Raw genomic sequence first — 23,789 nt, forward strand, 5'->3', positions numbered from 1 at the left:
ATAGCTTTTAATAGGTATCTGACTGGAGTAGCCTCATTAGTCTACTACCCTTTAATTATTTATCATTTAATTATAAATTATATTCAGTATCTTCTTAAACATAGTATATACTATCTTTAAAAATGTTATTCAAGCAATGAAAATCTTTTGTTACAGCAGACATCAGAATGAACCTAATGCCTTCCCCAAAGGCTACCTATTTTTTTTAAGGTCTTTTTGTGTGTTACTGTGCATCAGTGGACTGACATAAATTTCCATAGCAACCAACTAACAACTTCTTTAATTGGAAAAAGTAGATAGTGTTTTCCATGTAATACATATTTGTTAAGATTTTTCAACTGTTCTAGATATTTCTTAGATTGAAAATTCCTGAGGGAGTAGTATTTGCCAACTTTATTTGTAAAGTAACACAAGACAAATCTGCTGGTGATATCAATATAGGTAGATACTTCCAAAGGAAGTTTTTTAAAACACATTTACTTATGTTAAAGGATAAGTTAAGCAAATAATTTCTGAGCACATTCCAAGGAGAAATACCAAGAAATAGAATTGAGTGAAAATCTAAAATGTTTTTGGTCTGAATACTTGGACTTTTTAAAACAAGTAACAATGCTCCATTTTTTTCCTCTTATTGTTCAATTTCAATGTAAATGGATGTTTCATCAAATAAATAAAGTATAATCCTGTAAGTACCCAGAGTCCTACAGTCTGTTTTTCCAGGCCTTCTTTGATCTGAAGCAGTTCCATAAACCTATTGAATAAAACTAAACTAAAATCTCTGTAACCCAGCTTCTTCTAAAGAGTACATCCAACAGGAAATATTAAGGTCCACAAGGTGAAAGAAATTCAGTCTTTCCCATTTCCTCCCCATCACATCAGAAAATAAACCTCAATCACTCTCAGCCTTTTGGCTAAGATCAAGGGTAGAAAATAAACCTGACTTGTAAAATTCAAAACTTAGCACAATCTCTCCTGAGTAGAGCAAATTTTAAGTTCTGCTTTAACAACTTCCAAACATATTTCCTTCAAAAGTGCAGTCTCAACTATGATCAATATGTGTGACTTTTTCACATTTCACCCAAACTCCCCAAATCCCTTTTTGGTATTTGGCATCTCTTACAGCTATGTCCTCACGTTAGCATTAATTAGATGAAAATGTTTCATTAAAAATATCAGGTAGGATTCACACAAAGGTCAGAGAGACTCCACTTTGCCTGGAAGTTTCTGTGGGGAAGTTGATGATACATGCATTTAAGGCTCTAGTCTAACTAGTCTCTTTTGTCTTCTACTGGGACTAATCAAACCAGTGGCCTTTCTGCTAGCTCTGCTCTAGCCAAATGACAAGGATTCCAATAACCGGGAAAGAAAAAGCGTAAAACCTCAAATCTTTGATATTACAAAGAAGCTTAATGTTTTAAAACTAACAATTCACAGTGACTTTCATCTTAGAAGATAAGGAAAATGTTTTATTTCCATATTTCATCTGTAATATAAACTTTGATTAATAAAAATCAATCAGGAATAAGATGCTTTGTTTAAAGCTTAAGCAAATGTTTCAAGCATTATTAAAAAAAATCAATTAGTTTATTTTCATACCTCACTGATTGGTCTCAGATATAATGTAATCATTCACTAAACATATGATTCTAGAAGATATTATTTCATGTACTCAATTTTTAAGATTAGGTAATTTTATTATTTTTCTTCTGAATCTTAAAACTGGAAAGCAGAAAAAATCTGGCTAACAAAGAATGTATTGAAGTTACTGATTATTAAATGCCATTTCAAGACATAAATTAAAATGAAACAACACACCTGATTGAATGATGAATCACTATCAGAGCAATTATCTGTGCAGTAACTGTTGTTGCTTTTCTCCTTCTGAATTTTTTTTTGCCTCTCTTGATTTCGTATCTCATCTTCTTCAAACTTGTTAATCATAGATTCCACCACTACCATCATGATATTCTTCAAGGAATGCATCATTTCTTTGTATCTTTAAATTCAAAGCAGTCTTGGTAAGAGTAAGAATATTAGCACAAATTAAAACACTCAGCTAAATTAAACTACCTTATTTTTTTTCTGTAAAGTTCCTTTAAGAGCACAATTCCAAAGAGAAAAAAATATGTCAGTTTTGGGCTTTCTTTTTAATTTTTCATGAGAGACACAGAGAGAAAGGCAGAGACATAAGCAGAGGGAGAGGCAAGCTCCCTGCTCAGGAAGGCAAATGCTCAACCACTGAGCCACCCAGCTGTTCCTATGTCAGGTTTTCTTAAAAAACAATGGCACAATGGAATTCACACAACAGGAATAAAAATTAATTAGGATTCTAAAATGTGTGTGGTTTCCCAGGCTTCTTCATCTGATTACATGAACCAAAGTAGTAAAATTAACACAGTATAAAGCAAGATGTTCCAATGGCATGGACACCAGTACTCAGCAACAGCCCACTGCTAATATCATATTTAACCAGAATAGTCTGTCTGGCAAGTCCTTTAGTCCTTGTTTTATTTCTACTTCCTTCTCTATTCTCCTCCCTTCCTCTATTCCTTTCCTTCATTTCTCCTCTGCCTATACTTTATCTCTATAGACACCTATAGCCACCACTAAGACCTAAATAAGAGTTAAGCTATCAGTGGGCCCTTTAAAAGAGAGGCTAAAGAGCCCATTGTCAGAGATGTTAAGAAGGGATTCTTGAAATCAGTAAGAATTTGAACCAGACAGCTTCTAAATCCCTTTTACTTCCATGGAAGTAAAAAAGAGAAAGAGAAGAAAAGAAGAAAGAGAGGTGCCTGGGTGACTCAGTTGGTTACACATCCAACTCTTGATTTTGGCTCAGGTCATAATCTCCAGGTCCTGAGATCAAACCCTTCGAGCCTGCTTAAGATCCTCTCTCTTTCCCTTCACTCCTCTCCAATTCACCTATGTGTGTGTATGTGAGCATACTCCCTCTGAATAAAATAAATAAAATCTTAAAAAATAATAAATAAAAGTAATAAATAAAAGTCTCAAAAAGAACTTATAAAGTTCTCCACTTATTAAGTGCAAACTCTCAAGCATCCATATTAACCTTAGAAATAGAATTTTAGAGCTAAATGAAACTATAAAAAAAAAATCTAATGTACTCTTTTGTTTTACAAATAGGGACTAGGTGACCTGGACAATTGAAATTTCTAAATTTAAATAAACATACTAGAATAAAGTATTAAATTTGGAATCAGAAAATGTGTATTAAAATACTGACTACCGGGATCCCTGGGTGGCGCAGCGGTTTGGCGCTTGTCTTTGGCCCGGGGCGCGATCCTGGAGACCCGGGATCGAATCCCACATCAGGCTCCCGGTGCATGGAGCCTGCTTCTCCCTCTGCCTATGTCTCTGCCTCTCTCTCTCTCTCTGTGACTATCATAAATAAATAAAAATTTAAAAAAATAAATAAATAAATAAATAAATAAATAAAAATACTGACTACCTAGCAGCTTTGTCACCATAAATAAGTTTAATTTTCCTCAATTATAAAATGAGATAAAAAAAATATAAGCTAGCTAACCTATTTCACATAGCCATAGCAAGAGTAGGTATCTGAAAGTTCTTTGTAAATATAAAGCATAATACATATATTTATTATCATGTTGTAATAAAAATACATCAGGAAAATAAGCACAGAAAATTCCCTTTCTTTATATTTTGGTAAATGGGTCATTTTAACTCCATAAATAAAAGGAAGGATAGGTAAGTTACTATCATAAAAACAACAAAACCATGCTTGAGGATTTGGATAGAAATAGAGGAGACTGAGATTTTTAAAGTTTAAAGGCATTTTAAAATATATTTTAAATTATATGTTACACATTATATATTATTAAATATATATAATTCTATGTGACTTAAAATATATTCTCATATATTTAACATGATTTAGCAATATATAATTTGTGCAATATATATCTAGAAGCAAGTTTAATACATAATTTATGTATCTATTTTTAAAGCACCAGAAATTGTGAGAAAACACTAAATATTACAAGAAGACGGTAATAGTTAGAATCAATACAGGAGGAAAACACATACAGAAGAGAACTTCTATAGAAGTGAGAAAAAGTCCAGGGAAGATCCAAGTTTAAGGTAAGAGGATATAAAGAGCAAGAAGGAACCCTAGGTCACTCATCAGACTAAATGGCGAAGGAGATAGGATAACTGAGATGAAGGACTCTAGCTTTCTCCTCTACACATTCACAGTAGCAAGAAACAGGGAAGCATAACAATGCCCTGGTAACAATCAAGAGCTAACCATCAAAACCTGTTCTCTTCTTCGACAGTAATTGGATTATAGCTGGACAGGCCTAAACTATATTCCCCAGATTCCTTTGCAGGTACGTATAGCCATGTAAACAACATAAAGTCCTTTCCTCTTAAAATTGACCATATGGTCAGGATGCCTGGGTGGCTCAGCAGTTGAGCATCTATCTGCCTTCAGCTCAGGGAGTAATCCTGGGTCTGGGGATCAAGTCCCCCATCCTCACAGGGAGCCCGTTTCTCTCTCTGCCTATGTCTCTGCCTCTCTATGTATCTTTCATGAATATATAAATAAATAATCTTTAAAAAAGATCTCAGGAAAAAAATTGACAATACGGTAATTAAATAATGAATATAAAGGTAAAATCTCAATGATGTATATAGGGTTAGATTAAGGGTAATTAAAATTCACAGAAAATCTGTACATTCCATTTTAGACATGTTTCCTCCTGACCTTTTTGAAAACACCAACATGAATTCTTCCACAAAAAGTATCAGCAAACTGTCCACAGAAAGAGATAAGAATAAAAATGTTTACTTTTATCTTTTTTAAAGGAGTAATTTCTCCACCCAATGAGGGGCCCAAACTCAAAAACCCAAAATCAAGATTTGCATGCTCCACTGAGCAGGGGGTGCCCCAATAATAATTTTTAAAATTTGAAAAACAAAAAAGCCAAACCCCCAATATCAAGAGTCAAATGAACTAGACCTCAAAATAGCTACTGCAGTTTGGAAAAAACAAAACAAATGCATGAAGACCATTAAGACTTACTCAATATTCCCAGTGAAAATAAGAAAAAGTTCTAAGAGGTAGTGAATAAAAGCCACATCAATTAATAATGAAAATCTACATGGTGAGTAGTTACATATACGAGGAATAGATGACAAACCCAACAAATGAATTCTTCCACCAGTAAACCTCTATTTTAAGAAATATCAAAAAGGGGAGACATGGTGGCCCAGTAGGTTGAGCATCTGATTCTTGATTTAGGCTGGAATCATGATCTCAGGATCCTGGGATAGAGCCCCACGTCTAGCTCTCTGCACGGTGGAAGTCAGCGTGCCCCTCACCCTGCTCATGTTGTCTCTCTCTCTCTCAAATAAGTTAATAAAATCTTTTTAAAAATTAAAATGTTTAATTAAGAAAATAATTTCTAATTATGATTAAAATACTGTTAATAGAGGTACTAATGCCTAATCATCAATACTAATTTCTAAAGCATCACACACACACAAAAGAAAAAAAAACTGCACAACTTACAATCTTTCATCTACGACTCACAAAGCAGAAGACAAACACTCATTAAGACATTTAACAGCTTTGTGAGGTAATTTTTTTTTTTTAAAGATCTTGACTTTTTTTTTTTTTTTTTAATTTTTATTTATGATAGTCACACACAGAGAGAGAGAGAAGCAGAGACACAGGCAGAGGGAGAAGCAGGCTCCATGCACTGGGAGCCCGATGTGGGATTCGATCCCGGGTCTCCAGGATCGTGCCCTGGGCCAAAGGCAGGCGCCAAACCGCTGCGCCACCCAGGGATCCCCTTTGTGAGGTAATTATTATTGCTTTAATTTTTACATGTGGATGAACTAAAACACAAGAAAATTAAATGGCTTACCCAGAGATTAAAAAAAAAAAAAAATCCTAACAGTCCCATAGAAAACTTTGCTCTTAGCATGAAAACGCTTTCATTTTCTGATTAATAAAATATTTTAATACTCCTTTTAGAATAAATTTAAGAGTACTGCCAGAAATAGATTACTTGTAATTATCCAAAGATGAATATGATGTTAGCTTTTTTCCTTAAAATCAAGAAATAAGAAATCTAATCTGCATGGCTTTTACTTAATATATCTTAGTGGTTTGAACTTTATTAATTTATTAATAGGTGTACACTATTGCATTGTTCAGTAACATATTTATTTAAATAATACAGTAACTTGTCACAAAAGGAAAGTGATCCTGTCCAGTCATAAAGAGTTTAAGCACTTAAAAATGAATCAGATTTGGGCACGTGGGTGGCTCAGTCCACTGGGCCTTCAGCTTAGGTTATAATCCCAAGGTCCTGGAATCAAGTTCTGCATCGGCCTGCCTGCTCAGCAGGGAATTTGCTTCTCCCTCTACCCTGCCCCTCTGCTCATGATCTCTTCCTCTCTCATTCTCTCTCAAATAAATAAATAAAAATCTTTTTTAAAAAATAAAATAAAATAAAAATAAATCAGACTTAATGTTTTGAAATACAATAGGTAACATAAGTTCAAGTACATAATCCAATTTTTGTAATACTGGAAAGATGAGCCATATTCCAAGCTTCAATACCTGCCTTCGAACTGCAGTAAAAGGCAATCATGATGACCCAGCATGGAAAAACACGATGCCAAAGGTCCCTAGACACATCACATATATCCAAGTCCAGAGAATAGAATGAAGGAAATGTCATATACCCAAATCATTACCAAAATTAACTTTGTGGGATCCAAATTTAAAATACTTTACTATGAATAAAAATTCTGTAAAATTTTTATTAGAGTAAAAAAAGTTATTGCCACTTAGCTTCAGATAGCAATTTTTAATGTTACTTAATACACTAGTTACTCTAAGAATTGGAAGCTAAAGAATGGAGCTACAAGAATAAGCATGAATTTTTTTTAAGATTTTTATTTATTTATTTGACAGAGGGAGCACAAGTAGGCAGAGTGGCAGGCATAGGGAGAGGGAGGAGCAGGCTCCCCACTGAGCAGAGAGCCCAATGTGGGGCTCAATCCCAGGATCCCAGAATTGAGACCTGAGCCAAAGGCAGACGCCTAAGCAACTGAGCTACCCACATACCCCCAAGAATAAGTATGAATTCAAGAGAAACTCGAAAATTACTCCCCCCAATCCTGACCATTATAGCCCTCAAGTCTTCTGTTGTGTCACATTTCATGCTACAGGTAAAAAAGAAAAAAAAAAAAAAACAGACCTTCAAATTATCAATTATGCCAAGGATTGAAACAATAAAACATGGAATATCCAAGTAGCTGAGCTTAGTATTAAATTATACTTTGAGTGACAGTTAGGTATTTTCTGTCATGCTGTCCCACTGTTCAAGAACCCAAAGTACCTCTCTAATGTCTATGATATCCACTTGGCTTCCATTTAAGGGTTTCCATTCACCTGGCCAACTTTGAGCCTCATGACCTCTTTAGTTAAAAGGCAGTTTTTAAAACATCAAATCAAACAGAAGCTATATTGTTCTCATCTTCTGTAAGGCCAGAAAGGCAGGCAAGCAATAAGCAATATACATGGAGAGCACTTGTAAAGGGTTGAAAGTCATACATGTATAGCCACACAGCTCCTGCCCTTAGGAATCCATATAGATTAGCAGGGAGTCAAAAACACAAGTAACTATAAAAAACAACTGCAGAAAAAACAATATAAGAATTCTTATGGGGCAACATTCACTGAAAGTACCCCCAAAAGGGAACTCAGAGAAAGACAGGCTCTACGCTGGATTCCAGTATCAAACAACTGTATCACTCCGGGAAAATCCCTTAATTTGCCTCTCTGAGCCTGTAAATTAAGGACCTTAGAACAAATTATTGCCAAAGTATTTTCTAGTACTGATATCTGAAAATTTTATGGACTTAAAATTAATTTAACAAAAACTGAGCTCACAAATAACATACTTATTTTTTTTTTTTAGTTTTCTAATTACTGTCCAACTGTGCTGAATGAGCCCTAATGAGAGGGTTCGTCTCCAGTATCCATCCTAGGTTAATATTCCTACCCAAAGTTATCACTGTGAGGACACAGTCATCAGCTCGGCATTAAACCTCTCAGTCTCCATTGTAGATAAGCATGTGACCAAGTTTTAGCCAATGGAAAGTGAGTGAATAAAGAATCTTGCTTTCCTATTCTCCCTTCTCTTGTCCATGTTGAAACCTAGGTGTAGAGTTAGTATAGCTGCTACGACTATGCAGGTGAAGGGAATAATCAAGAAGAGAGGTTGGTAAAATCCATACTCGGGACCTAACCTATCCTTTGTTTTTGTAAAGGTTAATCAGAACACAGGTACATTCTCACTCACATATTGTGTATGGCTGTATTATTACTACAACAGCTTGCAAAGCCTAAAATATTTATTACATAGCGCTTTAAAGAAAAAGTTGACTAGCTTCTGCCCCAGGATACAATGGAACAATGAAGTACAAAGAACCTGGGGTCCCTAGATAAATTCACTGGACAGATCCACCTACCTATCCTGCACTCATGTACTTCTGAAGTATTGTATAAGCAGGGGAAAAAATGTGCTTTCTTTGAGCCACTACATTTTGTTGTTTCTTTGTTATAGCTGTTTAGTATATATTCTAACATCTTCCTGTATATTTCCATGTGATCTTTTGCATATATCATGACATTTATACTATATTGAAGTTATCTATTTTGAATTTATTTTTCAGTGTAATGTCAAACTCCTAAAAACACTATGGATTAGATTATTCAAGGGTAGGAAGCATCTTATTTAACATTAGAGCCCCAAGACCTAAAACCTAACATATAGTAGTTTCTATTAAATAGGTGATTACTATACGATGAGGGAAAAGAAAAAACTATTTATTGCTAAAGTCGAAATCATGTCAAACATCAGTAAAATAAATTTGATTATACTGGCAAGAGACAGTATCATTAATGCATCCAACAAATACCTATTAAGTACCTAAAATGTGCCAGGCATTTTTCAAGCCATTAAGGGCACAGAAATGGAAAAAATAAAATTATCTACTTTTATAGAGCTTACATTCTAGTGGAGAAATAACGAAAATAAGCAGAAAATAAGCAAATACATATATCATCTCATATTAATCAATAACAAAACATGAAGAGGAAAAATAAACCAAGGAAAAAAGAGAAAAAGTAAAAGGGACAGGCTACTGTTCTACATACAAAGGTCAGAGAAGGTCTCTCTGATAAGGTGACATTGAACTGAGACCTAGAAAAAGTAAAGGAACACCAGGAACAACTCAAGTACATTCCCTCCCACCACTGATTTTCAACATCCTACTGGAAGTCCTAACTAATGTAATAAGACAAGAAAAGGAAGTAAAAAGCAAGCAAATTGGATAGGAAAAAGCAAGTCCTTGTTCATAAATGACATCGTCTATGCTAAAAATCTGAAAAAAAAATGATAATAAAACTCCTAGAATTAACAAGCAATTATAGCAAAGTTGCAGGATACAAGTTTAATACCCAAAAATCAATCACTTTCCTATATACCAGCAATGAACTTAGAATTCTACTTAGAATTGGGAATTAAAACCATAATACTATTTACATTAGTAAAAATGAGACACTTCAGTATAAATCCAACAAAATACATATAAGATCAGTACAGGAGCACCTGGGTGGCTCAGTAGTTGAGCGTCTGCCTTTGGCTCAGGTCATGATCCTGGGGTCCTGGGATCAAGTCCCGCATTGGGCTCCCCGCAGAGCCTGCTTCTCCCTCTCCTATGTCTCTGCCTCTCTCTCCATGTCTCTCATGAATACATAAATAAAATGTTAAAAAAAAAAAAAGGAGAGAGAGAGATCAGTATAAACAAAACTGTAAAACTCAACTGAAGGAAATCAAAACAGAACTAAATAAATGGAAAAATATTCCATTCCATGTTCATGGATTAAGAATACTCAATATTGTCCAGATGTAAACTCTTCTCAACTTCATCTGTGAATCCAATGCAATCCCAAATAAAATCCCAGGAAATTATTTTGTGAATATAAACTAGCTGATTCCAAAGCATATACAAAGAGGCAAAAAAAAAAAAAAAAAAAAGAAAGAAAGAAAAAAGCAAAGCTAGCACAATATTTAAGAAGAATGAAGCTGGAGAACTAATAACATTCCTCAACATCAAAACTTGACTTCGAAACTATAAAGCTAAGGTTTTAGCTTTATAGCTAAATTGTGAAATATTCACAAAAGGATAGACAAGTATGTGGAACAAAGGAGCAAAAGCAACACAGTAAAATAAAGATGGTCTTTTTAATAAATAGTGCTGAACAACTGGATATCCACATGCCAAAAAAACAATTTAGACATGTGCTTTAAACCCCACATAAAAATTAACTCAAATGAATCACAGACCTAACTATGAATATAATGCAAAACTATAAAGTTCTTAGAAGATAACATAGGAGGAAATCTCAATGACCCTGGTTTGGGTGATAGCATTTTAGATATGTCATCAGAGTACGATTCATGAAATAAGTAATTGATAAGCTAGACTTAATTAAAATGAAAATTAATTTCTGCTCTGCAAAAGACATTGTCAAAAGAATACAAAGACAAGCCACAGACTGGGAGAAAAGGAAAAAATATTTGCAAAAGACTTATCTGATAAAGGACTATTATCCAAAATAATAACTGTTAAACTCAGTTATTAGAGTTAAAACTCAACAATAAGAAAACAACCTGATTAAAAAATGGGCCAAAGATCTTAACAGATATTTCACCAAAGAAGATATAAAGATGACAAATAAGCGTATGAAAAGAAGCTCCACATCATGTCATCAGGGAAATACAAACTGAAACAACAATGAGATATCACTACACTACTATTAGATATTACTACTAACACAACAACCAAAATCTGGAATACTGACATCAAATGCTGGTAAGTAAGTAGAGCAACAAGGAACCTCATACAATATTGGTGGGAATACAAAATGGTACGGCAACTTTGGAAGACAATTTGGTAGTTTCTTACAAAACTAAACTTACCATATGATCCAGTAATCATGCTCCTTGCTATTTACCAAAGGAGTTGAAAACATATGTCCACACAAAAACCTGCCCACAATGCTTATGGCAGCTTTATTCATAACTGCCACCATTTGGAAGCAACCAAGATGTGTGACATATCCAGACAATGGACTATTACTTAGTACTAGAAAGAAATGAGTTATCAAGTCATAAAAAGACAAGAAGGAAACTTAAATGCATATTATTAAGCAAAAAAAACAATGTGAAAGGTTACATATTGTGTGGTTCGAACTATATAATATTCTGGAAAAGGCAAAACTATACAGACAATAAAAGAATTAGTGGTTACCAGAGATTTAGACAGGTAGGAATGAATGGACAGAGCACAGAGGATTTTTAGAGCAGTAAAACTACTTTGTGTAATACTATCATTGTGGATACATGTCATTATACATTTGTACAATTCCACAGAATGCACAACACTAAGAGTAAGCCCTATGTAAACTATGGACTCTCTGTAATAATGACGTGTAACCACAGGTTCCTCAGTTGAAGCAAATGTACCAGTCTGGTGGAGAATGTTGATAATGGGGAAGTCTATGCATGTGTAGGAACAAGGGATATGTGGGAAAGGAATTTCTGTACAATCTGCTCAATTCTGATGTGAAACCCAAAACTGCTCTAAAAAAATAAAGTCTATTAAAAAAAAATGAAGAAGTCATGCAAATATTTAGGGAAAGGGCATTCTAAGGCAGAAGTAATATGTTGCAAATCCCTAAGGGAGGGCTTTGCTTGGCTGTTTGAGAAAGAACAAGACCAGTGTGGCTGGAGCAGTATGAAAGGAAATATGCTAAGAAATGAGGGAGGAGAGGGCACAGAAGGCTCACGGTGGGGCTTCTAGGTTACAGAAGCTACTGTGAATTTTACCCTGAATGAGATGAGCAGCTTTCAGTGTTAAGTGGACTCAAGTAGCACAATCTGACTCATTGTTTGAAAGAATCATCCTGGGAAGCCCCAGTGGTGCAGCGGTTTAGCACCACGTGCAGCCCAGGGTGTGATCCTGGAGACCCAGGATCAAGTCCCACGTCGGGCCCCCCCCTGCATGGAGCCCGCTTCTCCCTCTGCCTGTGTCTCTACGAATAAATAAATAAAATCTTAAAAAAAAAAAAAAAAATCATCCTTACCATCTATAAGGGACATGGTAGGGGTGCCTTCAAGAAGCCCTGTTGAGAGAAAATTCCTTTAAAATATTATTGTGGACATACTCACTCTTTAGATTCCTGAGTTCTTTTAGTAACATGCTGTACCACTGTGTCATAGCCAGATTCCTCAGCCTGATTCTGATCAGATGTCCATTTTTCCATTTCTTCTTCAATCATAGACCCCAAAGTGTTACATATATGCTGTCGAAGATATTTCACAAATTCATAGCTAAAACAAATATTTAAAAAACAAATGCAGTAAATATCAAGAACTCACTTATTAACCATACCCAGAAAAAAAATATTAGCACAGAAAGATTTATAAAATACTCAGGTTTCTTACCTTAAACTAGGATTAAATTTTTCGTTCCAAATCATCAAGCTAATCTAGAATTTTATTGTTTTTTTCTGGGACATTAGCATTTTCTGCATCCCACGCCCACTCGCTCCATCAATTCACCTAGTCATCAACATCTGTTAACATTGTCTACACATCCCTTGGCTTCATCACTTCCTCCTTTTTCTCCATTTCTATTGGTCAGTGCAAAACCGTATCACCTCACACAGAAATTATTACTGCAGCCTTCTTGCTCATCCTCTTTCACCCCTCTTCCCTCTCATAGTTATCCTGAACACAGTAGTCACCCTGGTCCTCAAAAATCATGGACTGCATTATTTCTGAGTTAGATCCATTTTATTCATACCAATACCTCACAACACATCACATACATAATGTCTCAATAAATATTTGTTGTATTTAAAACTAATTATTGGCTATTATCTTTTAAATACAACTTCCTTGGCTTGGCATTTAAATACCTAATCAACCAAGCCCCTTCATTACTACATCTCCACTCAGATGAGGCCACCTCAACTTTCTCCACAAACAACCAAATATGTTGATTTGCATATAAACAAGGAGGGACTCTGAAGTGATTACTACATATTAGACACTGCGCCAAGCACTTTATTGTCTTACTACATGAAATAGGTAAAATAGATGAGGACACAAATTGAAAAGTTAAAAAGCCTCCTCAATTTCACAAAGGGGATATCAATATCAATTCAGGGGAGATTGGGTGGCTCAGGCTGTTAAGTGGCCCACTGGTGATTTCTGCTTCAGGTCGTGATCTCAGGGTCCTGGGATTAAGCCAAGCATCAGGGTCAGGGTCTGTACTCAGTGGGGAGTCTTCTCTACAGGATTCTTTCTCTCTCTCCCTCTCCCCTTCCACCAGCAGCTGTGCCATCTCTCTCTCTCTCTCAAATAAATAAATCTTTTAAAAAAAATTCACAAGCTATTAATTCAGGTCTACCTTAATCCAAAACTCATCATTCCCACAACCCCACACTCTCCAAAAACGTTTAAGAAATAAAGTAAGATGTTCTGCAATGCTCAACGGAGATTGAAAAGGGAAATAAATAAATGTAATACTCATTTTTACCAACTGCGCATTATTTAAATTTCTTGCATTTAGGGAGGTATGTCTATTACATCTTATTTTTTCAAAATTATAACTGGCACATTAAATTTAAAAGTATAATTTACTTAAAACTTTGTTTTGAGCTATTCATTGAATTTACTTTTAAATGTTTAATATTTATATTCAACATTTAGCTAGTAACTTCTAAGCTTTAAGAAAATAGCTATCTATTAAAGGCAGAAGTATAAAACATTATTTTGTAAACTTAATGACCTGCAATATTAGATCAAAACGATGAACGCTAATTTTCAGAAATACTCCAAGAAAAACAAAACTCAAAACCTCCTGAATCATATATCATAGAAAAAAAGCCTCTAACCATCATTTAAGCAGTTTTGCAGTTTTTGCTTCTTCTGGTGATTCATCATTGCCTTATATTACTTGAAGATCTTCCCTTATACAAGCATAACTTCCATCCATTTTAAATGTTAACTTACTTTTTAGTTTGTATATTTGTAATTACAAACCAAATCTTCGCATATTCTATACAAAATGGCAAAAACTTACACAGGCAAGAGTAATTCAAAGGTTAAGGTTTCAAGAGAATCTTTTAAAGATATTAATTTTTTAACATTTGACAGTCCCTATACTGCCTTCATTGAGACACAGCTGGCTCAGAGTAGAGCTGGCAGATATGTGTGATGAGGTCTGAAGACTCCAAAAAATGTGTGTTCCCCACTATTATCCCACCAAAAACAGAAACCCTCTAAAGAATCAAAATATCTGAAATTCCAATACCATAAATGTATCACTGCTTTCTTTAAAATGTCCTTGTAAATGAAAAAGGATCCAGGAATAGATACCCTTTCAGCCCAATCAGTAAGACCTCACAGCCAGCATCATACCACTGGAAAAGGGAAAAAGTGTGATTGGAAGAAAGTGCAAAGAGATGAAAAGTCCCTAAAAACAATCTCGATCCTCCTCACAATCCTGCCCTAGGCTAGTCAAACAGACACACCAATTTTCCTTCACCTCTGAGATACTCAGTGGGAAACAAAACATGGGCAAGCCTATGTCAATTCTCTGAAACTAAAGGGAAGCCCCTCTAAAGATGAATTCTAAATCTCATCATCAACAACGGAAAGGTGAATTATTCCTTGGTTTTATCAGCCCCATTTCTGTGCCACAAATCAAGCAATTAGGAGAAATTAATATTTAACTGAAAAATACAACTTTTGTGTTTGCTTTGTTTAAAACCCAAACTGTAAGCAACAGAAATGATATTTTCATAACTAAGGCAGTGAGGAAATATAACGGAAGTCCATTAACAAAATGTATTCAAGAAAGTTAATAGAATATCATTATAAAATAAAAGACACATAAGAAAAACCTCCCCACTATTTAGCTTCATTTATAAATAGCAAACAAAAAGAATATGCTGAAAAAAAGTTCAAACCTCCTCTTTGGAAACTTGAATAACCATATACTTTTTTGTAATGATACCATTTTTATCTATGACCATAGTAATATCTCCAGAAGACCCCAGTCAAAATACTTCAAGGTTTTGGTTTATCTTCCAAATTAAAAGAACCCAAGACCCCCAAAATTGAATACTGCCTAATAAGTTACTGCTCTTTTAAGAAAAAAAGATCTCCAGGGAGGATAAAGCCCTCTATCATTGTGAGGATTACCAGGCTGCCAAAGGTCCTTTGGATGCTCTACTGACTCACTGATCATTGGAAGACTCAAATTAGTAAACATTCATTTCTGCAAGTGGACTCTTCTCTTTGGGTCAGAAAAATCCAAGGCTTCATATTCTCATCTGACAATTCATTTTGTGTCGGTTCTTTTACCATCTGAATTCATAGCAATACCCCATAAAATCCTACAAGGAATGCTGTTTTCTATAGTGGTGCCAGGGTTAGAAAATTACTGTTGCTATAGGCTGGGAGAAACACTTCTAGAAAATTATGTATCGTGTTGCCTTCATTGTAATCCTCATAGTACTGACCTTATCAGTCTACAACTAATCCAAAAGACTGATGATAACCACAGCTTTTTTAAATGAACTCATTGCATCATTTTTAGAAATTATTCTGGAGGTATGGTAATATTCTTATTTTGTATAAAAGAGCCCTTGATGCATAAAAAAGACTTTCAAATGGTCCCATACCTATTCCAGGGTTTGCAAACTCAGATGTTACCGGGGTAGACAGGTAAAGCCATCCACAAGTAAAAGAGAAAAGGAAGAGGCAGTGGTGAAATAAAAGGGTATCTCAGTTAAAAGAAGAGCTTCTACATGGCTTTAGCCACTTGTTGCCATTTAGGAATATTAGCCTACTGTTGATTTTTCAATGTTTTAAGAAAAACTAGAAAACTATTTTATGTGCTATCTCCCAATTTTTAAATGTTGCTTTAAAAACACACACACACACAACCACAGACCAAATATGGCCTGCAGAATGCCAGTTTGACCTTTCAACATCCACTCACTCCAAGCATTATAAAACCCTGACCACTAGGGATCCCTGGGTGGCTCAGGGTTTGGCACCTGCCTTTGGCCCAGGGCGTGATCCGGGAGTCCTGGGATTGAGTCCTGTGTTGGGCTCCCTGCGTGGAGCCTGCTTCTCCCTCTGCCTGTGTCTCTGCCTCTATCTCTCTCTCTGTGTCTATCATGAATAAATAAATAAAACCTTAAAAAAAAAAAAAACCCTGACCACTAAAGATATTGGCGGATCACCTCTATGCTTAAAATTTAAGAAATGTAAAATTTTCCTCAAAAAAATTTACATTATTAATAACTTATTATAGACAATCCTTCATAGGCTTAATGAAGTTAGTTCTGCTACAATTTAGATACCTTTCAGATTTATTTTTAGCAGATGCCCCTGTGTTAACATTTTCAGATTAACATACTCTAACTGCACTGGAAATATAGGGAATAATACATCTTTGCCATTGATTACAATAAATACAACTTCCATTCTTTTGTATTTTAACTGAAGTCTATTAATATTTCTTCCTTGTTCATATTAAAATTTTCTAATAACAAAATTTCTTATTTTTTAAAGAACATGATCTACATAATGAATAAATGTTATACCTTTAGAAATCTATGAATCTCTCTGCTTCAGGTTTAAGTTCTAAACCTTATACTGGTCAATCTTGTAACCTTAGACAAAATACCTGACCTTACTAAATTCCAGTTGTAACAATAATGGTAATCCTAATGCAAAAACTGTTACTATACATAGCTATACTTTGACACTTCTCAAACCAAATACATTATACATATATTTAACTAACCTTACGGTACCTTAAAAGTAATTTAATGAAAAAAAAGTAATTTAATGAGAAAAAGCAAAAATTTGGTTTCAAATACACTATTACCAAATGAATGCGAAATATCTTTTTCCAAATATTCCTCAAAGAGAAACATTAAAACCCAAAAGTACAGTTGTTTGCTACTAAGGAAAAATGTTCACCTCACCACATTTCAGAAGCAGCTCAAATGAAATACTGGCACAATGTGCCTCAACTACTTGGCTTTACTACTGATGAATATGGAATTTTTCACATTTACATAGGAAAATTTTACAAAGTTGAGTAAAAGAACATTCACTTTTTTCAATTTTTTTCTCCAGCTTTATTAACTAGATTTTTTCCAAGAAAATTGATTTTTCATGATGAACTTATGACATGTTCAAAATATACCAAAATATGCACTGATACAGAATACTATTAATGACAGAAAAACATAAAAAATCTAGTACAAGTTTGTTTCAAGAAATCATTCTGTTAGCTATTTAAACAAATTTTTCAATCATATATAGAAAAAAATTATCAGTAATGATACTCTTTAAAAAGAGACTTTATTAGAGTAAGTCATGAATTATAATGCTGATATTTGGAATTCTTATTTCAGAATCAAAAGACTTATTATATGACCAACCTACCTTTATATATCATATTAGCATATAAAAAAAGGTTACGTAATAGAAAAAATGGGTATTTAACATTACCTACAACCTTTGAGGTCAAAAAACAGACTTCTGGATCATAATAAACAATTATTAAAAATACATTCATTAATTATGGAAGCACATATATAATTCTTAGTAATTTACTATACATGGATATCACTTTACACAATGGATGTTTTCTTGAAGTTACCACTTAAACACCCTAGAGTTCACTAATTTAAAAAATCACTGGTAGATTCTTCTGCAAAACAAAAGATAAACCCAAATCAATATATATTGTGTTTCATCTGTATCAAACCAAAAGTATATTGGATGTGAGGGCTACAAACATGAACATCTGCATTAGAGATTAGATTACAATCATCAGGGTTGATAACTACTAAAATATACACATGAGATTCTTGCATAAATCTAAGCAAATATGTTCTATGTGGTTCTCAACCCTGGCTACATGTTAGAATCACCTAGAGAGTTTTTTCAAAAACAAGGCCCAACCCCTCCGACGCACCCTCTCCTAAGCCCCCCAGGAAATTCTGATTCATTTATGAAGAGGCCCAAGCATCAGTATTTTTATACATGGGGACAAACAGATACTGGTGTAGCCAGCACTGAAAACCAGGGCCAGTCGTTTTCTGGGGGCCAGTTTAAGTGTCAAAATCTACACAACACATATGCACATAATGAAAGCAATGTCCTCATCCCTTCTTCTCTCCCTTTCCACAAGTCTCAAATCCTAGCTGCCACTTTCAGAGACAAAGAGGAAAGCTTGGATCTTTTAGAGAATATGTACAGTTCAAGGCAAAAAAAAAAAAAAATAGAAGAGGCTCTGGAAAGCAGAGATAGTTCAGGGAAACTGCCCATTGGGCTAAAGCCCCAGATAGGGCTACTACTACCTACACTACGGTTTCTCCCCAAATATGACTGCATTTTCCCCCACTTAAGTTTATTATACTACCTGAAATCCCGTCATGTATGGATTCAATTGTCCTAACCATCTTCTTACAAAAATACAATAGTCTAAAGACACCAGTTTCCACTATAAGTCTGTTTAATAAAATTGTTCTTGCCAATACCAGGACAACATTGAGTGGATTTAAAAAACCAATGTTCTGATAGTGGAGATGGGAAGATAGATAATTCTGAAGTAGAAAACACTTTGGGAAGCCATATATACTTTAAGTGACCCAAGAACATACAATGTTCAAGAAGAGTTAGGTCAATGAAAACAAAGATAAAATATGAAGACCTGGACTTAACTGGCCTTTAATATATCATCCAACTCTGAATTCTAAGAGTCTACAAAAACACCAAAGACAAGCATCTTCTCTTTTCCTCTCCTATACAAAGAGTTCCTTCCTCCTAAGACACAGATCTCAGCTTAGTGAACCAATATGTAAATTTTACCATCTATGCTTTTAAGATTACAAACCACTTAAAATACTTTAGGATCATAAATCTTAAACACTACAAAGTAGTTCTCACTTGAGAGTGTCTGGATTTTTTAGGCAGGCCAAAACTACATCTCTGCAGTAAACAGTGAACATTAACTATGCTAATCAGCAGGCACTTAATCTAATGCACTGTTGAAGAGTAAATTACTTTATTACAACAGTCATTAGACTGCTGAGAGGAACAACAATGACCTAACTTTAATTTGAAAAGCATTTTAAAATTGGAGCAGCGAAAACAATACAGGGTTGTATGTAGCCTTAAACACTTACACTAAAAAGAAAAGCTGCAAATTAATGAGCTAACCACTAATCACAAAAGTTTTAAAATTTTCCAAGAAGAAAAAAAATAAAGAGCAGAAACGTAAAAACCATAGAATATACACCTAAGAGAAAGGAAAAACTAAGCCAAGAGATGATTCTTTTAAAAGACTAACAAAATAAACCCCTAGCAGAACAGAAGAGGGAAAGCACAAATAATTAAAAGAAAGAGGAAAGGGAAGGAAAGGAAAGGAAAAAAGGGGGAAATAGGGGCAGCTCGGGTGGCTCAGCGGTTTATGCCTGGAGACCTAGGATCGAGTCACACATCGGGATCCCTGCATGGAGCCTGCTTCTCCCTCTGCCTGTGTCTCTGCCTCTCTGTATGTCTCTCATTAATAAACAAATAAAATCTTTTTTAAAAAGGAGGGGACATATAAATACAGATACTAAAAAATATTATAAAGGTAACAGGATATTAATGAAAAACTTTATAGCAATAAACTTGAAAATCTAGATGAAATCAAAAAATGCTCAAAATATGAATCTAGCAAAAAGTGACATACTAATTTACAAATCATTTAAACTGCTTGCATGTGAAATAAAAACCAGAAATGAAACCCCAAACTTGGATGTTTAAGTGGATTCTGTGTGAGATAAATTCGTATTATATGAGTTTACAAAACATTATTAAACCTTAACTTGAGGAAGTTGCAATTATTCTATAGTCTGCTGTACAGCTCTTAGGGGATTTAATGAAGAAATAAACAAGAAAATCATGGAAATACAAAGAGACTATATGGATCACCAGAAATATTAATGAAATTGGGAACTCTATATTAACAAGAATTCCACACTTTTGAAAACTCCCTTGAGAAACTGGTGAAAACCGTAAATACAACCTATAAAACTGCAAGTACAGACTTTTACATTAAAGGGCTCAAGGATCCCTTTATGCCCATATAAGAAATGGGTAGGAGTTCCCCGTAAGTACAACCTCAGGGCACCCAAGAGTCAGTTTAAAGGAAACATGAAAAAAAATAATAAAAATAAATAAAAATAAAAATAAAAGGGACGCCTGGGTGGCTCAGCAGTTGGGTGCCTGCCTTCAGCCCAGGGCGTGATCCTGGAGACCCGGAATCGATTCCCATATTGGGCTCCCTGCATGGAACCTACTTTTTTTTTCTTTCTTTCTTTCTTTCTTTCTTTCTTTCTCTCTCTCTCTCTCTCTCTCTCTCTCGCTGTGTCTCTCACGAATAAAATAAATAAAATCTTAAAAAAATAAAAAGGTAACATGAGAAAAATTTTCATCATGAAAATTTCATCATTTCAAATTTTATCTCCATGAGATCAAAATGAAATACAAACACTGAATTTAAAATACTTCTGCCAGTAATAATTAATTGAGGTACCCGCAACAAGACTTTTCAAAGGAGATGATTAACTTAAACCAAAACACAGGGAAAAAACGTCTCTAAAGAAACATAACCTTCCAGAATAATCTCAAAAGGGCACCTCTCTCCTTCAAACTCAAAATTCTACTGTTCCCACCTCGAGCACTCCATAGCCCTTCTGCAGCACTTGTATTTCTGCCTGTACCAGGACACTTGAGTATGTGGCTTCTCCCTTTGTAAGAACTCAAGCTTTTCCACAGGAAAGAAATTATGTCCCCTCAGGGGCGCCTGGAGGGCTCAGCGGTTGAGCGTCTGCCTTCCGCTCAGGGCCTGACCCCGGGGTCCTGGGATCGAGTCCCGCATGGGGCTCCCCGTGAGGAGCCTGCTTCTCCCTCCGCCTATGTCTCTGCTGCTCTGTGACTCTCATTAATAAATAAATAAAATCTTTTTCTAAAAAAAAAAAAAAAAAAAATCTCACTTCAGTATTCCCTGCCGTGCTCAAATGGGCAACCGGTGCAGCCCCTGGAAGACCTCAGGGCACAGCAAGCGAGATCTCGGGGACTGACTGAATGCTCTTGGAAGAACGTGAACGCTTCGCCACAAGCGCTACTGAACTGCCCATGAGGCAAAATGAAGAATTAGGACAGGCGGGCTGTGGCACTACACACACTGGGGCGGCAGCACCTTTGGAGGAGGAGGTAAAGAATAAATAAAACATTAAATTCGGCATTTGTGTAAACGAACAAAAAAGAACCTCCGGCTCGGGCGCTATTTTAACGACAATAATCGAACATCCTCTAACTACACTTGGCCCTTCTCTGGATCGGGCGGGGAAGGTTTGTCTGCTGAAGGCAGCAAAAAGCTTTTTTTTACTTGTGAAAGTTTTCATCAGTTTCCTCCAGATGTACGAGGATTTCCTCGGCGCACTCGAGGGAGGGAGCCCCCGTGATCTTCTCCTTCACGCTCTGGAACAGCTGCCTCAGCATCGCCTGCAGCACCACCGCGTCCTCGCCCGAGGGCTGGGCCATCCTCCCTGCAAGAAAGCAGCGCACACGCCCGTCCCTCCCGGTCGGCGCAAAAGCCGCGGCACTGCGCACGCGCACTGCGCACGCGCGCCCCCACCCAGCCCCCGGCCCGCGCGCCGCGTCGTTCCCCGGGAGACCGCGGCCGGCGCTTGGGGGCGGGCCCTCGGCCGCCCGTGCGTCTCTCTGGGAAACAAGCCGCCTTACTCTGAGGAAACAGGAGTCCGCAAGGACCCGCCTTTGGAACTCGTCGTTGCCGGCCTTCCGTGCGACCGCAGTTCAAGCTGTCCCCGCTGACCGCACGGAAAAAAAAAGAGAGAGAGAGAGATCCCGGAAGGCTTTGATGGGCGGGCCTGACGGCGGGACGCCAGCGGCGCGCGTGACGTCAGCGCGTTGACGTGGCTTCCTAGGCGGGAGGGAGTGCCGCTTGGGAGAGCTGCCGGGCTCCTGAAGGAGGCGTCAGGTGCGCTTGCCTGTCCTTGGCCTCGGGTTCGTAGGTGGGAGGGAACCGAGAACGAAGAGAAAGAGTTGGGAAACGGAAGAGGAGCTGAAACGTTTTAATCACGTGAGCGGTATCGAAATGTGACGTTGCTGTCGTTTTTCTTTTCACAGCCAACATCTAAGTGATCCGTTCCCCTTACCGAGCGCCTTGCCAGCTGCTGTGGAGAAGACGCGCTCGTAGTCAGGCACAAAAAGATGTCCGCGTTTTCACCACAGCGCAGTTCAGTGTGATGTTAGAGAAAGAAATGCGCCAGGTAGGTGTGTTGCGGAAATGCAGAGCCCTCTTTTAACCCAGTGAAGGAGTCCAGGAAAGAAGCGAAGAGAGAAGCATCACCTATGCCGGTCCTGGAGCCAGTACAGTTAGAAAGAGGAGCTGAGGAGGCTGCAGAAGCAAATAGGCCACAACGGAAAGGGCCGCATTTGGCACGTTTACGAGTTAGAGATGAAGCTTGCATGGACTCACAAGTGGATTCCCTAGTGGCGCTGTGGGGAGCCTGTGCAAGAAGCTGCAGTGGATACCGATAGACCTTCATCCAGCCCCCTATCTAGATAAATCCCCAGACCCTGGTCATGTCCAAGGTAACATTGGGATCCGATCCTGGTGTCCATGGAATGAATAGTCCCGAGCCGCTGAAGAGTGGTTTAATGCCAATGAATTCTCCTTTACCTAGCTTGCAGTGTATACTTCTTCAATAACAGCTGGTACGCTTCACGTGTTAGCCAGGATCAGTGATTCCCTTGATACCTGTGCTGTTACTTCAAGGGTAAAAGTATACTATGTCCTTGCCAACTGAGGCAGCATGTTTCTTGGTAAAAAAAAAAAAAAAAAAAAAGTATGCTTAATCTTGATGGTCTCACTACTACATTAAGAAAAAACAGGGGATCCCTGGGTGGTGCAGCGTTTTAGCACCTGCCTTTGGCCCAGGGCGCGATCCTGGAGACCCGGGATCGAATCCCACGTCGGGCTCCCGGTGCATGGAGCCTGCTTCTGCCTCTGCCTGCCTGTCTGTCTGTCTCTCTCTCTCTCTCTCTCTCTCTCTCTCTCTGTGACTATCATAAATAAAAAAAAATTAAAAAGAAAAAGAAAAAACATACTACCAGGGTAGGCACACTTGTAACTTCATTTGTATAAAACTCAGTATGTAAGCGTGTGTGTGCACGTGCATAGAATCCCCAGCATGTGACAGCTACCTGTGTAGATTAAGACAGGAGTTATGTTGGCACCTCAGACATCCAAGATGAACATAGCTATGAGTGATGTGATTTTTCTGAATTAGCAAGCCATTATGGTGAAAATCCAGAACAAAATAAAATCAGTCTTTCCTTGATTTATGTAGTGTTTGCATTCCTGGAAAATTCAGTGTGTTAAAACTGTGCCAAATATTTTTATATAAGGTGGAACGCATTCCTATACTCAAACACTTATCAAGACTTTTTCACCTACTTGAATGTGTCCAACAGATTCATTGGGAGTCGTGTAGGAACCAAAACAATTCTTTTATGTGGGAGATTGTCGGGTGTGTGATTCAA

General features: G+C 36.6%; 1 protein-coding gene across 2 annotated transcripts in view; it reads right to left on the reverse strand.

The window, feature by feature from the left end:
- TBC1D32 (TBC1 domain family member 32) overlaps positions 1-22,108 on the reverse strand; it is a 203,485-nt gene extending 181,377 nt beyond the window's left edge. For both annotated transcript variants that reach the window (XR_005986056.1, XM_041743860.1), the window contains exons 1-4: positions 21,966-22,108; positions 21,610-21,769; positions 12,300-12,461; positions 1,816-1,996 (exon numbers count right to left, since the gene is read on the reverse strand). Coding sequence is in view for 1 of the 2 variants with exons in the window: in XM_041743860.1 (XP_041599794.1) it covers positions 1,816-1,996; positions 12,300-12,461; positions 21,610-21,764 (498 nt within the window). In the remaining variant the exon portion in view is untranslated. The remainder of the gene's footprint in view (positions 1-1,815; positions 1,997-12,299; positions 12,462-21,609; positions 21,770-21,965) is intronic.
- Between the last annotated feature and the right edge of the window lie 1,681 nt (positions 22,109-23,789).

Source organism: Vulpes lagopus, chromosome 2, assembly GCF_018345385.1.
Source record: "Vulpes lagopus strain Blue_001 chromosome 2, ASM1834538v1, whole genome shotgun sequence".
NCBI classification, from domain to species: Eukaryota; Metazoa; Chordata; class Mammalia; order Carnivora; family Canidae; genus Vulpes; species Vulpes lagopus.